At 41.2% G+C, this 15,841-nt stretch overlaps 1 protein-coding gene and 1 long non-coding RNA gene across 2 annotated transcripts in view; both read right to left on the bottom strand.

The window, feature by feature from the left end:
* LOC108793741 overlaps positions 1 to 8,942 on the bottom strand; it is a 15,443-nt gene extending 6,501 nt beyond the window's left edge. Inside the window, exons 1-2 of the long non-coding RNA XR_001941665.1 lie at positions 8,684 to 8,942; positions 1,547 to 1,551 (exon numbers count right to left, since the gene is read on the bottom strand). This is a non-coding gene — a long non-coding RNA (uncharacterized LOC108793741). The remainder of the gene's footprint in view (positions 1 to 1,546; positions 1,552 to 8,683) is intronic.
* Positions 8,943 to 11,561: 2,619 nt separating this feature from the next.
* The window catches only part of LIMCH1 (LIM and calponin homology domains 1), a 249,817-nt gene continuing 245,537 nt past the window's right edge, over positions 11,562 to 15,841 (bottom strand). Inside the window, exons 31-34 of the mRNA XM_018564460.1 lie at positions 14,618 to 14,701; positions 14,401 to 14,509; positions 13,210 to 13,312; positions 11,562 to 12,215 (exon numbers count right to left, since the gene is read on the bottom strand). Of these exons, the coding sequence (XP_018419962.1) occupies positions 12,190 to 12,215; positions 13,210 to 13,312; positions 14,401 to 14,509; positions 14,618 to 14,701 (322 nt within the window). The 3' untranslated portion in view covers positions 11,562 to 12,189. The remainder of the gene's footprint in view (positions 12,216 to 13,209; positions 13,313 to 14,400; positions 14,510 to 14,617; positions 14,702 to 15,841) is intronic.

Here is a 15,841-nt window from a genome sequence, read left to right as displayed (position 1 = left end):
TCAGTCGAGCCGAAGGCATATGCCTCGGCTCGACTGAGCCGCACTGAAAGCCGAAGCTGGCCGAATGGCCGGCCGACAGCCTGCTTCTGACAGCTGGGCGGAGCCAGCGTCATCTCACGGCAGAGAGATCAGCGTCCCTGGTTACCAGCTAACCAGGGACACTGATCTCCAGACAGCAAACTCTCCCGGGCGCTGCAGGTATCTCCCGCTCCCGGCCGCCCAGGAGAGAAACACAGTTGGGAAAAGCTAGCTGTCACTGCTAGCTCTGCACAATCGTTTTCTATTAACTTTTTTGTACTTTATTCACTCTTTTTCTGTTCTGCTCGGTGCCTCTGAGGGACCGAGCAGAACAGCCGAGCCAAATGCCGCTCGGCGGCATTCGGCTATTCACTCACTGCTGTTCGGGATCTTTCAGAATAGCCCGAACAGCAGTGAGAAGCCTGCCGGAGGTTCGGCTCAGCCGATCCAGATGTTGGATCGGCTGAGTCGAACTCCTTCTGCACTTCGGGTCAGCCGAACATGCTGAGCATGTTCGGCCGACCAGAAGCCACACGAAGCCACCCAATGTACGGCTGATTTCAGCCGATATACGACTGAAATCAGCCGTACCAGCCTGAAGTGAATAGCCAAACAGTGTTCGGCTCACTTCGCTTCAGGTCGGTCGTTCACTCGGCTGCCTACGGCAGCTTAGTGAATAGACCGCTAATGTCTTTGATTTCAGGACTATGCCCTGCCACCTGCCATTTCCTTTTTCAATGACCTTTTCTGACCAGGTTCAGAGTAGTGGTATTGTTGGATCGGCTGAGTCGAACTCCTTCTGCACTTCGGGTCAGCCGAACATGCAGAGCATGTTCGGCTGATCCGAAGCCACACGAAGCAAGCCGATGTACGGCTGATTTCAGCCGATGTACGGCTGAAATCAGCCGTACCAGCCTGAAGTGAATAGCCGAACAGTGTTCGGCTCACTTCACTTCTGATCGGTCATTCACTCGGCTGCCCTTGGCAGCTTTGTGAATAGACCCCCTTAGTCTTACACCTTTGGTTGCACTACGTTTCATTTTTTTGTGTGATTATTTTACATTTTTTGGTCTAATGTGTTTGGTTTATTACTTTTCTAAACACTGATCTCATATGAACCAAAAGCAATGCATTAATTTTTTTAATAAAAATAAAGTTAAAGGTGTGTACCTGCAAGTACAGAAAAATACCTGTTGATCTGCTAGAAATGCAGTCAGCTCCCAAGTCCTGTTGTAGGTTGACAACACACAGCATTTCTGTGGACCGAGTGGTGTCAGCACTGCACAATTGTCTTTTGCTAAACAACTCAGATTCACCCACCTCTACAACGTAAAGGCTAATAATTCTGTAATTCTAATATAAGAACTGGGAGAGATAACTAGACATGTGCGATTTGTTTCGTTCCGAATCAAAATTCGGACGAATATTCAAAAATTCGAACATTCAGACACATCTGAATTTCCGAATCCCAATGCATCCGAATTTGAATTTTCGGTTTCTGAATTTGTATCCTGCCCAAATTATGTACAAAAACTAAACTGAAACGGACATGTGACTTTTTTGGCCAATCAGTTGTGTTTTTCGGTTTAATGCATCCGAATGGGTCTGAACACGAAAATTTGTGTTCAGTATATACATATTAATACGAACGCTGAGCCTCCTAGACCTGAATGGCATTCGGAATCTGAATTTCCGAATTCAATTCGGAACCTGAATGTTATTCGGATCTGGGAGCCATATACATATATTACTGAAGCTGAGGCTCCCAGACCAGAATTCAGATCCTGAATGCCATTTGTATATGGTTTTCTGTTTTACTCGCAACGAATATTCTTAAACTCATCCGAAACTAAAGAAATTTGGATTTTATTTGTATCCGAAACCCGAATTGAACTTCGGATCTGAATTCTGAAATAATGAAATTTTTAAACCGAACCAAATTTTTGCCCCATTTTACATGTCTAGAGCTTACTACTCTCCCTGAGATACCACAGAAAGTATGATTAGCATAACTCTGAATTTCTAACATGATCAACAGGTATTTTTTTGCACTTATCGAGCAAATGTAACAAAACACTGTCAATGGTATATTTAACAGACCAAAATAGTGCAAATAAAAGCTGCTCATTGTTAAAGTTATATAGACAGGGCCGGATTTACTCTCCCTGCTGCCCCAAGGCCAGGTTCCGCGATCACCTAACTTTATTGCTATCACACAGAAGAAAACAATCCCCTGTGTGATAGTAATTGGAGGTGACAGGTTCTCTTTATTGACCCTGTCACCTCCAATACAGGAGTTCTAGCACAGCACTGTGCTGGAACTTCTGTGACAGGTGAGAGAGGAAGAGTACAGCACAGCACAGCACAGCTCTCCCCTATCACGGTGTACATGGAGCGGCAGGGTTACTTTTAACCCTGCCGCTCACTGCAGTGAGGAGACGGACTCGGCGGCGGAGCCCGGGGGTCGGAACCAGAGGAGAGAGGTAAGTGCAGGGGGGAGGGGAGGAGGCTGCAGACTGTTTACATGTGATCTCAGCGACATCGCCGAGTTCACATGTAAACGAACAATCGGCTGCCTCACTCTACATTTAGTCCTGCTTGTGCAAAGCAGGACTGAATGTAGAGAGGGCAACTTCCCCACAAGGACACTGCTGCCGCCACTCTGCGCCCTGCCGCCCCGAGGCCGGGCCTCGGTGGCCTTGTGGGGAATCCGGGCCTGTATATAGACTTTAAAATAGGCAGCTATATGTCCTACAATACAGTGAGCACTATACCCAGCGTGCCTGAGCCTATCATCATGGTCATTGATAAAGCGATCATAGGCATTTTTTCCATGTTGTGTAAAGTGCTGTGGACACAGCTTCATAAGAGCCCATCTCCATTCCTTTATTTAAGTGTCCATATCTGTAATCTTTCCAGCTCCATAATATCCTTACCATAAACTCATGCCACTGTGGAACTATCAAGGATATGTAATGATGGGAAATTATATTCTTGTTTAAACATCAATATCCCTTTTCACAGATGAGGTCACACTGATCTTTGCTGCTCCTTATAGATATTAAGCACTCTAGTCAACCAACAAGCCCAAATGTACATTCTTGTATTTGTGTTGGTGCATGCTGCTAACTATTGTGTTGTATACGTTACAGGGAGATCTGTCATACAAAGAAAATGAGTGACTCTTCAAGTAGTAAAGGAAGAATAAACCTGATGGCCAGGAGCTGGCACATCCATTTCTGGGACAGGAAATGGAAGGAAATCTTACCAAACGGAGCACAACAATGAAAACATGTCAGTGTCTCTAACCTCTTATCACTCTGACTAAAACAAAGTTTTCACTGGAGTCCTGCTATAATATATATATATAGTATATATAATTATACCCAAAATAAAATGGTTTGTTTTGGGTTACATTGGACTAGAATTAAAAAATCAACAGTTGAATATAAAGCACAGGAACCTTATTTCAGTGTAGCAATATTTGCAATGGGTTAGCAATACTGCAGCCATGTATATTCATTGTGCATCAAGAGTTGAATGTGTATATGTTGCAGAAATGTATTATTACTTTGTATTTAAACAAGGTTGAGCCAAACACACAGGACTTCATGCATTGTACACTAAAAATATACCACCCCTTCTAAAACTATTTCCATTAATTAGTGGCCTCTCAATGTCATGGGCCAAAACTCTTAAAACCTAAATAAAAAAAAAAGGCAAAATAACTGTATAATGACATCTAAGACCACATGCCAATGCCTACCAGCTGGCAGATAGATAAAACAACCAGGAATTGAATTGATGTTTGTAATTGTTCACGTCTGGACATTTGCAGAGGTTCTTTTTGTGTGCCTGCAGATGGAAATGACGCAGACAGTCTTGTTAATGTAGCACATATTCTTGCATTAAAGAACAACATCCATCATCTCATAGAAATTTAATTAAAATCTTGGTCCCCGTCCTAAAAGCTCAAGCCAAATGGCTGCTGGAAATATGGCCCTTGGACCATCGCAATGTCCTTAATGGCTGTTTCGCTGAGGAAGCCAAAACGCAGTAATCACCTGTTTGGGATTTCAATTTAGACGGTGCATTAAAAGCCAGAACATGTGTAATCTTAAAGTTAGGTATTTGTCATTAATTTAATGCAAGCTGTCACCACAATGTGTTGTGCAGCGAGGAGAAGGCTTTAGTGATAACCGAACACAAATGTCCTGAGCAAGCATTTTTGAAGGAAATCAGATTTATTAACACCGCTGAATGAGCCAGTGAACGTGGAAACATAGGAATAAGTATAAAGACTTTCCTAATGAATAATTCATCAGTCTCAGCTGAAAACTCATCAGAGGTAGTCTGGCCATGATCAGATCAAGTCTTCTAAAGATTCAACAAAGTTGGGTAAAAATGGTCAGAGACAGGCTAACCTATTTGGTGTTATGTGACTCTTGCAGTTTTAGTATAATTGGGTTCAGTTGTACTGCTATGGCATGGGAAGGTATTATACTTTCAGCCTCTATGGCCAGAGTAGGAGATAAACAGACATGGATTTCACTGTTGGTTTCCACCTTATGTTCGCACACGGTTCCATGCTGGCACTGGAAGTGACAGAATCGATACCATTATGCTGTTGTGCCACCACTTCATGCCATAGAAAGTGTTCCCCAGATCCCGACTGAGATTATTCACAAAAGGGTGAAGGGCAGGAGAAGGGAAACAATCAAGGACAACATAGCTGATTTGGAAACATTTTCCAATTCAGTGCACTTTCCAGTTCAGCTATGTTGTCACTTGTTCACAGATTGATTGTTCACTTCTCCTGCCTTCTCCAAACTCTTCACCCTTTTGTGAATAGCCCTGTAAGTATCTAAAATATGAAGAATTCTGACCGCAGAGAAATAATGTTAATAGTAAAGCACATTGATTAGTGCTAAGGATTTGTATTATTACTCAGGATTTAATGCATATAAAGACCACAGTTTGCACAGCAGAAAATAAGGAGAGACAGTGCAGTTACAAAACAGTTCAACACAAGAGGGTGAGGAGGGCCCTGCTCATGAGAGTTTACAATCAAAAAGTGAAGGGTACATTATACAAAAGGTAATAGCTGTGAGAGGATCAGTTCATGGAGACAGTTCAGTTTTTTGGTAGAGGCAACATAGGCTTCTCTGAAGTGATATGTTTTCAGGGATCATCTAAAGGTGGACTGAGTATGGGAGGAGGTAATGAGGTACCTTAAGAGGTGACTTGTGGGTGGCTTTATGTTTTTGCTCATATTTTAAATTGTATTCATTGGGTGATCAGAAGCCAGTGGAGGGATGGGCAGAGAGGGGTGGGGGAAAACTGAAAGGTTGGTGAGGTGCTTGAGTCTGGCAGCAGCATTCGTGATGGATTGATGGCGGAATAGACTGCATAGAGCAGGAAATATTATCAGCTCAGTTTTGGAACAATTGAGTTTTAGAAAGTAGTGTGACATCAATACTGATATGTCAGTTAGTAAATTAGTGATGTGCAAGGTGATGATGGGTCGAGATATTTGGGTGTCCTCATAAAGATAGTATTGACATCTATGTTAGGCTTAACTGACCAAGGGTATATATTGAGAATAGAAGGGGTCCAGGAACAGAACCTTTGGGGGACACCAACGGAAAGTGGAAGAGAAGATGGAATTGTAGGCTACAGTGAAGGTGTGCTTAGATAGTAGCAGAACCAGGAAAGAGCACAGTTTTGGAGGCCAAGGGAGTAAAGTTTTTTGAGGTGCACGGAACAGTTGGTCAACTATCAAAGGCAGCAGAAAGGTTTAATAGTATGATTATAGAGTGGTGATCATAACCAGGTGTCTTACCCAATGGAAATATGCAAGTCTGCAAACATAACCACCCATAGTCTTTGTTAGAGGGTTACTTAAAGTGCAACTAAAGCCAAACCTTTCTTTTTAGTTTTGGATAGAGTGATGAGGGATTAGAACCCCTGTCTCTGTCCCGCTTAGGGAGATTCATCCTCTCTATTTGCCATGGTTACTGTTCTTACTGAATGTAAAAGAAAATCCCAAAATTTGGGTTGTGATCAGAATAGGAATAGATGGGAAATGTTCCAATGGGAAAACTAGTTCTGGTGACTTTGCTGAAAGAAGTATTTACTCACACTTCTTGTTGTGGCTATTGGATAGGAAAGGAAGGGGAATTGCCCCAATGAGACACCCATGGCAAAAAGAGCTGACAGGGGTTATAACCCTGCCTTTGGTCTTTCACTTGTCTGGCACTAACAGGAGAAAGTTTACACAAATTTTTCTAAATAATACTGCTGTCCATCTACTTTTATTCTCCCATCCATCTCCGCCTCAGACACCTGCTAGAGATGGTTTTGAGATGGGGCTCCGCTCCCTCTAATTTTTTTAAGAGTTGTACTGTGCTCATGCTATTTTGGAATAACATTTTTCAGGTGTATCAGAATATGTGCCTTACAGACTTATGGGTATAGAGATGGCCTTATTGTCTAGGGTCCAAGATTCCATTTTATATTCTAAAAGAGAACACTTTGGCACTGCTAATAGAAATCTCCTGATCCCCCACCTTGATTGGACCAGAATTCTCAATGACATCCAAAGAAATCAGAACCTGGTAGCATCTTACAATAATAACAATTAATGCTTCATAGTCCTGTTGGATAGTGGTTAAATATTTCCTTTTCTTTAAAGTTCTGATATGTTCTTCTTTTACTTTTTGTTCTTGTTTTTAAGGAAGCCTCCAGCCTTCTCCCTTCAATGTACCCGCCCTGCTGGAAACTAATATAGCATATTTTCAGGCTAACTAATTGGGAACTCAGTCTACCCAAAACAAGAATTCCCACACATAACTCCGATTTTCCCCCCAAAAAAGGTAGCCGTATGCCATCAACAAAACCTGGATTAGAAATTACTGGATTAGATGAAAACCCCAGGCCTTTGTTGGTCACAAAGTAAGGCAAAACCTCAGGTGGTGTCCTCTAGGGGAAAGAAGTATTAGATTCCCACCGGCCAAACGCTCAGTTTTCTTTCTACTACTAAGTACACAAGACCATCATCCTTGTACTCTTAGGGGTTTATTCACTAAGCTGCCATAGGCAGCGAGTGAAAGACCGACCTGAAGTGAAGTGAGCCGAACGCTGTTCGGCTATTCACTTCAGGCTTGTATGGCTGATTTCAGCCGTATATCGGTGCCGACCCGTAGTGCAGAAGGAGTTCGACTCAGCCGATCCAACATCTGGATCGGCTAAGCCGAACCTCCAGCAGGCTAGTCCGCTGCTGTTCGGTCTATTCTTATAGATGCCGAACAGCAGTGAGTGAATAGCCGAATACCACTCACATAAAAAGTCCCAAAAAAATAAATAGAAAACCATTGTGCGGAGATTGCAATCCTATGGGGCAATTTTTTTTCTTTTCTATTCTGACATGGCTCCGTGTCACAATCAAGAAAAAAAAAAGAAACAGCAGTGTTTCTCTCCTGGGTGGCCGGGAGCGGGAGACTCCCAGAGCGCCCAGGAGAGTTTTTTTTCCTTTTCTTTTTTTTTTGACGGGAGCAGAACCGCCTGCCAATAGAAAAAATATTGGGTGGAGCTAGCTGTCATTGCTAGCTCTGTACAATGGTTTTCTATTTATGTTTTTGGACTTTTTAAACTATTTTTCTGTTCTGCTCGGTCTCGAGCCCGGACGGGGATCAGCAAGGAGCTGATCTCCCGTCCTCCTCCTCCTGACGCCCTCGGAGCCGGTCCCGGGATCCAAGATGGGGCAGCGGATCCCGGGAATCAAGGTGAGGGGTCAGGGGGAAAAAAAAAAAAAAAAAAAAAACCGGAAGCGCCGAGCGGGCGCGGGGGGGGGGGGGATGGGTGCCGCGAACGAGCACATATAGGCGATCGGCGGGCTATGGACCCGCTGATCGCCTATATGTGTAACACCCGGTAACGGGTGTGTTTAATCGTCGGGTCTTTTCTGCCCGTGCGTGCCCGCAAGGGGGGCGCGCGCGAGCAGAAAATAATTGCCGTCTGGAGACGGCAACCCGCAAATGCAGCAGTGCCGTCCGTCCGTTTTTTTACTACGGGCGGACGGCAAGAGGTTAAAGCAAAAAAAAAAAAAATGGTTTGGCTTTACTTCTCTTTTAAAGCTGGAAATCCATTTGCTATATTATTATACAGGATTTATATAGCGCCAACAGTTTGAGCAGCGCTTTACAATATGCAATTAAATATGATACAGGAATTGACTCTTTATTTAACCAGTATCTGGATGACCACAAATAAGAATGAAAACATCACAAAAAAAAAAGTTTTTTCCCCCCAATATTTATTTTTATTTATAAACAAACATTTACTATAAAAGCTGTTGCATTAAGAATGTTTTTTTCCAACTAATTTCCAATGGACTAGTTAACTGAAAAGCACATTGGAAACCCCACTGGACATTGTTCCTTTGTTAAGGCAATATACACCAAACTAGAATAATCGCACAACGGACAAAGATTAACACAGGACTCTTCATCATCTCTGCAACTGTAAAAGGAGAAAACACAGTAGCTAAAAGCAACACTAAGCATTTTATAACATTTCCAGCAGGACTCTTCTATTGCTTCATCCAAGCGGCTTGTTGGTAATTAAAGAATAAATAAAATCCACACCACCGGAAAAAAAAAATCACTGAGAAAGTTAGTACTCAACACTAACTTGTTACAGAAGTGATTCATTCTTTCACTGTCACGGGGTCATCAAAGATTGCACAGCAACACACATTGTTAGCAAAATATACAACAGAACCCCACACACGATCCCCATATAAGACTAGTAGTATATTTATGCTTTAATGCAGTGCTGAGGACACTAGTTATGAGACAGTCTAATATTCCTTAAAGTGTACCTGGCAGTCATCACAAGGAAGGCAACCATTCTGATGGCTCAATGCCTACTTTGTAATTCGACCTATCTGTTCAATAGTAATCAATGACAATACCAGGTGTGTCACTTGTTCTCAGTGAATAAATCCATCAATTAGCTGTGATGTCACTATTTCCTAGTGAATTAATAGGCTAAACACTGGCTCAACAGGTGCTGTGTGGAAAGGGGTCACAGCTGTTGTATGGGCAACCAGTCTAAAGAGGCAGCTGTAAACATCAAAAGCCAAGCAAATGTTATGAATCCCATTTGCACTGAAGGTACATCACAACCATTTTGGAATTCAACCGGAAAAATGGCTGCCTCCTCCTGTTTCCTTAAAGAGAAAACCTGTAGACACATCCATATGCCAAGTAGTCAGTAGAGATGTTAAAAAAACATGGAGGGATTTTTCATGTCAGATGCAGTGTGAACTCAGAAACTATTTAGCATGGATGACATCTGGGATGAATTTGTCAATGGTTTTGGACCCCTGCATCATAAGATGATCTGGAGGTTTTGAAATCTGTCTGCAGTACACCTACAAATATGTATAAATTTACCAATCAGAAAAAAGCTTCACCTTAGACTGATCAGAGTCATGTTTTAAACAATGAGAATATTACTTCTGGCCACTAGATGGGGAGAATTATAAAAGAAGGTTTTCACCAACAGTTGATACAAAACCACCCGCTGCTCCTGTTATCCACGGGATCTACATGCAATATTTTTGTTAAATTACCCCGTGTCCATATTTAGTGCTGGTGACTAAATTGAAGAATGTGAATCCCAGTATTCTAAAGATGCCACTCATTTCAACAGAGCTTGTATGCAGATATCAATATTATAACCCCTCTGAAATAAAAAGCTCAGATGGGGCAGTGAATTCTTAGTATGTATTTGCAATGATACAGATGATTTTATTATACTTAAAAAATTCTGGTTATAAAACAAAAAATCAGTATTATCATGTCAGTGTTGTGCAAAGCTAGAGCATCGTATAAAGTATTTGCAGACACCATGCAGAGTGTGTAAACATTATAGTCATGAACCCATGATCCATGCAAGCACATCAGCAAAGTGTACAATAGCAAAACAAACTAGTCACTATAAAATGTATAGAGCTAAACAGACTCTATGTTGCCTCCCTAATTACCTTCCTCATGTTGTAGCTTTATTGCATTTGTATGTTGCACACACAAGGATGTGCAACAATGTTGCATTTAAGGCACCATTTTGTATGTTATAATGTATATAATTAGTATGTTTGATGTAACAGAACCATATAGGGTCAATACATGGAAAAGGGACACTTCCAGCGATTACTAAATACATGCAAAAAAAAATAACACTAGTGCTTAAATAAATACCTTCTAGCTTAATGTGAACTTGTTACCCAAGCACAACTGAGCAGACATTTTGTAGGCTGGCATATATTTTAGAGAACGTAATGTGCCAATTTACTTTGCACATCCTCATGCCACCGGTTTTTCCACAACTGACCAGATGAAAAATGGCTGGACCTACACAACTGCTCAATTTGTAAAGGATGACAAGTACCCTTAAAGGAGATGTAGTAACATATTATTGCTTATACAATGGAAACATTTATACTTTTGTAACTCTTAGAAACAGACACACTAAGGTGTCACCTGTGAGTTGGTTGTCACTAGTGACATGGCTACACAGGTTAACATGTCAAGCTATGGGTACCCCATTCCATGAGATGGAACCAAGGGACCAAGCAATCTTATTTCAATGCACCCGTCTTCTCAGCAACAAAGAAAATGGATTGTGTCAACCAAAAAGGGCTCAGCTTTTCCAGAAAACATTCATGTGGTTTATCAGCTAGCTGCAGATATCACAGTGAGTAGAATATGAATAGGACATTCTACTCCCCCGATCCATCAGTGTGAAGAGCTGCTTAACCCTGCTTTTTTCTAAGACAAACCCTCAGTGGGCCACTGCTTTTAGACCCCAAAATATAGCACTCTTACTAAACGCAGTCCAATGAATATATAATAAACTGAAAACTCCAAGAATGAATTCTGGGACCCCATTTGAATTCTGACCCACAAGAAGCACAAAGCTGGAGTTTCTCAATATTCTACAAAGTAAATCTACACTACGAGTTTACAAAATGCCAGATGCAGAATGTGATCCTATCTGTCACAACAGCATTGTTCCACATCACTAATAGTGCACTTGTTCATTAAGGGACCCAATCTGTGGTGTGCAGACATTCTTTAAGTGTTGTGCAAAGTCTAAGAGATTAGACTAAATCAACCAGAGCTTAGTTGTGCCAAACCCATCGTTCGTTACAAATAATATGAACTAAAAATCCTGGCCTCAGCACTCGATGGACAAATTACACACAAAAAAATGTACAGCTGTTCACTGTGGAACCGCACCATCTTGTGCCGCTAGGGAAAATTGCAGCAGAGCAATTTTTCAGATTTTCTCAAAGCACAGCTTGTGCAGGAAACACTTAGGCCAATTTATTTTAGTAGCACGCACATGAAATACTCCACACTACATACTGCAACATTTTATGTGATGTTATTCTAGCTCGTTTTCTTAAAAATTTGAAGAACTTGTTGACTTAACATTAGAGTGTTTAATCTTTATTAATGATATTTAAAATCTATGGCATTACTTGGTAACATCATGATACACAGGGCTTGCCTACAACTGCTAAGATGCCCATGAAAAGCAAAGGCCACCAGTGAGCACAAGCTGGGATGTCCGTTCCCCAGGAACAGATAGAGTTGTCTTCACAGCCATTTAAAGCAATATGCACAGTGTGGTACGTGTAAGCATATCGGTGTTTGCTGGTTATGTTTGCTGTAGCTTGTGCATAAGATGAAGCCCTATAATTAGAACAAGTACAAATTGACCGCACCATTAATTTTTTAGGTTGAATTGAAAGAGGCACATCAGAACATGTAGCACAAAACACACTTTCAGGACACACTTGCTTTAAGTCTTGCCGTAGTTTTCAGGCTGTTCGGAAACCAGGGTTTGACTTCAACTCTTCTTGGCAAATAAACAATACTCCTCTGTGCTGTTCCACAGATTTAATCTACCATATTCTTTCTGCATATGAAATATGAAGCAAATCATGTAGTATGCTAGTAGTAAGCACCACACACAGTGCTCCTCTCTCCACACGAGATGAGTGTCCGGGTCTCTGCAGGTAAAAGTGATTGTCTGGAGTCCGCCCACACGGGAGGGGAGCTCCGCCTTTCCAAATGCTCTTCATGGCAGCTGATGAAGTCACAATGGTGTAGGGTGTCCAGCCGCTAAAGGAAATGACATGAAAAACGTTGTCATCGGGCATGCTTGAAACAAATGTATATATCCCTCAACTGTTCTCCACATGAGTGCACTCGGGTAGGCAAAATTACCCCAGTATCAAAGACCAGTGGGTGTTTTTGAACTACTAATTACCAGGCTTAGGTTAGAACTTAGAAAGCACAGCAGACTTCATTTTAAAGGTGCAAGTTCCAGTTCTGCCATGTTTATCCTTTCCCCTATCTGGTGAGTCACTGACATTAAAAACAAACCTATGTATCAGGTGTCAGGACATCTGATATACACATTTATTCCAGGGTCAGAGACTTACTAATCGATAAAACAAGGATAAGGTTACCAGTCACGAAGCCTGCGCCTTTGATACAGGTCAGTAGTGATAGCTTCCACGTTCTGTTTGCTGTTTACATTCACGTGACTGCAATAAACATTTCACATGATGTCGGAGTACATCAACCAATGCCCAAACACCCGCTGTGGTCTATTCTATTGGAGCTCTTTCAGCAGGGGGCAGCAATAATAATAACAAAGAAAAAAATCAGGGACTACAAGGCCTTAAACAAAGCAATTCACATTCAGCGCGATAAGAAACAGATGGGGGATTTCTACTTCAAGTGGAAATCCACCGCAATGTACTTGTGTGTGCTGGCAGCACATAAAACAGCACATATAATTATTTATGTATGTTGGGATATTTGAATAGTGCTTCTCATCGAGCAGTTTGCAACATCGTATTGGAAACCAAGAAGATAAATGCCAAAAATAGGAGTAAAAGTGAGGGAAGAAGCCAGAATCTGCATCACAATGTGTTTTACAAGGAAGGAGGGAGATGTAGGTTACGTGTACACCTGTGTTTTGTCTTTACAGAGGGATCTCATCTGGGTTTCCATGTATATCATGGAGCAGAAACAACAACAAACAAGTTCTAATAAAATGACATGGAGAACTACAAAGATATTGTTAATATGAGCGAAAAAAACTCACTTCTAGATCTGACGTAACAATCATTACAGTTTAATAGACCATTGCGAATCCTGACATCCGTTCCTGTCGTTGCGTCACCAAGTTGTCCCTTACAAACCCCACACTAAACAGAAACAGAGAGCATTAAGGATAAGATAAATATTAGTTACTTATAATAAAGAAGAAGTTTAAAGAGAACCTGTAATGAGAGAAATATGTAACATTGCTCATCTCCCTCACAAAACAGTCCTTTGGCTGTTTCTAACTCAATACTTTAAGTCACTGACCCAAAACAAGCATATAGATTAGAAAGTCAGATTGAGGTCACTGCTGATTGGCATACAACAAAGTCAGGGGTTTAAAATGTATTGACACCATTGTATCAACAATCACAGGCAGGCAACCAGCATTTTTAGAATTACTAGATTTCCTTTAAAGTGAACATGTGCCCAGACTATGCACACTAAAATAATTATACAGAACAAGCAATTTAAACCAAGTCCTCACTCACCTCTGTAGCTATAGGTATTGTAGAGAAACTAATCATTAAAATTCACAGCAGAGGCACTGAAATATCAGCTACCTTGGTCAGAGAGCAGGATCTTGGCAGCCTGCCAGACCTCTAATGGAAACACACAGCAGGTGTTTCTAACTGGTTTGTGAGCTTTGAGGATCTTGGAGAATGCAGATAGAGGAATCAGGAATAAATCTCTTCTACTGCTTGTTAAGATTACGTAAATGCTTTAATGTCCACAGTATGGGCACAAATGCACTTTAAAGCAACACCAACAATGCCATCTAACTTCTGAGTAAAACCGAATATACAGTGTGACTATGTTACACTAAAGTGATAGGGTGTTTCCCTTTTTCATGGAGAAATTGTAATAACCATATGAAGTTTGTGAAGTATTATTATTTTTGATACTGTAATTGTTTCTTACAATGCAATTGTCTCTAACAAAATAAGAGACACATTGCCATCTTCAGGCTCCATTGGCATCTAAGGGCTGAAAGTTTTTTTTTACCTGATTGTACCCTACAGCTTCATAGCTGACAAAGCGATTTAATGATCATAAATAACTGATTGGTTCCTGATCATTAGTGGAAACTGGAGCTGTCATTGACAAAGGTGACCGGTGACAAAAGGGTTTGTTTTGATCAAACAGTATGTCAAAATACTTTGTTAATATTAAATGAAGCATGAGGTTGTACCTTGAAGCACTGAATGTGGAAATATAGACTAAGCGTTTCAATGATCATGGCTGCCCCCTTTCCAAGTGGTAGTCCACATGTAGAACATAGTTTCTTTCCACTTACAGACCTGAAAGACAACAAGCCCTCTGTCATGAGCGATACATAAGCACACACGTCAGTTACATTTCTTTATTCAACATAGAATATAAACACATTTAAGGAATGTGTTATTGACCTTTTGTACCTGCTGGGTGACTGGCATTGTGTAGAAGACTGTGAGGAATAACTGGTATCCCTGGGGGTCTCTGGAGGATCCAGTCTGCTTTGCAAAAAGACAACAGTAGACTTAGAGTGATCATGCTCTAACACTTTCAAGACAAACAATAGCCACAGAGTATATACAATAATGGTAGAATCATGACACAATCTATGTGTGGTCTACAACAGCAGCAGATAAACACTGTATGAAAACTGGTAGACAGGCACTAACTCATAACTACTGCAGTCAGCCACACACTTTCCAAAATGAGGGCAGAAATCATGTGGGGAGAGGTTTGAATACAAAGGATGTCAAGTAAAGGAACTGACCTGCATTTCAGTTTATTAGTAAAAAAAAGAAAAAACCCCAGTATGTAATACAGTAATAAAATACACATAATTGACAGACCATTGACCTTATATGTCTTTAATTACTAATGCATCCAAAATCAAAGATATACCTCTGCAATGATAATTCTGTTTTAGTTGTGGATCACGTTGATTTTTGTATCCTATTTGTCTTACGTCATAATGTTTGCTCAATTTCTTTACTCTGGTATGTAACATTGTTGTTTTACAGTATGTTGTATTCAATAAACTTTGATGTAACCATAAAATACACAAATGCAAATGGGGTGGCGTCTCTGTGCATTTTGCAATCCTTATCAATGTAAATCAAAGGAAAAGAAGGGCCAAAGCTGCTACCTTGTGTAGGGCCTCATTCTGTCTTACAGAGGAACCAAAAAACTTGTGCTTGTTTCGTCTAAGGGGCTCGGAACAGATTTACACACCTGATCCTTGGTCCCGTTGGCTCCCTCCAGGCTGCTAGACTAGTCCACACAGCCCCTTCTTCCCTGGGCTTCGGCGGACCAAGGACCACTGATGTCCTCATGTCTTATGCAGGTCCATTGACCTGCAATAGACACAACAATGCCAAAGGACATTCCATATCCAGAGTGGAGAGAGGTGAGTGCCAACTGCTTAGGGACCAAGGATCAGGTGAGCAAAACTGCTTTATTTGAGCCCCCTAGACAAAATAAGCACTTGACCTTGCAATGCAGGCGTAGCAAGGGTAAGCTTTTTTTATTTTCCAAGAGTTCTTCTTCAATCCATCTCTGCTTTCACCTATAATTCTTGGTGAAGTATCTTTGTGTCTACAGGACAATTTAAGCCAGAAAGAACACCTCCACCACCTTCTAAC

This window comes from Nanorana parkeri, unplaced genomic scaffold, assembly GCF_000935625.1.
Source record: "Nanorana parkeri isolate BGI_ZX_2015 unplaced genomic scaffold, ASM93562v1 scaffold24, whole genome shotgun sequence".
Lineage (NCBI taxonomy): Eukaryota > Metazoa > Chordata > Amphibia > Anura > Dicroglossidae > Nanorana > Nanorana parkeri.
Note: the sequence above shows the minus strand (reverse complement) of the source record. Positions and strands in the feature narration are given on the sequence as shown.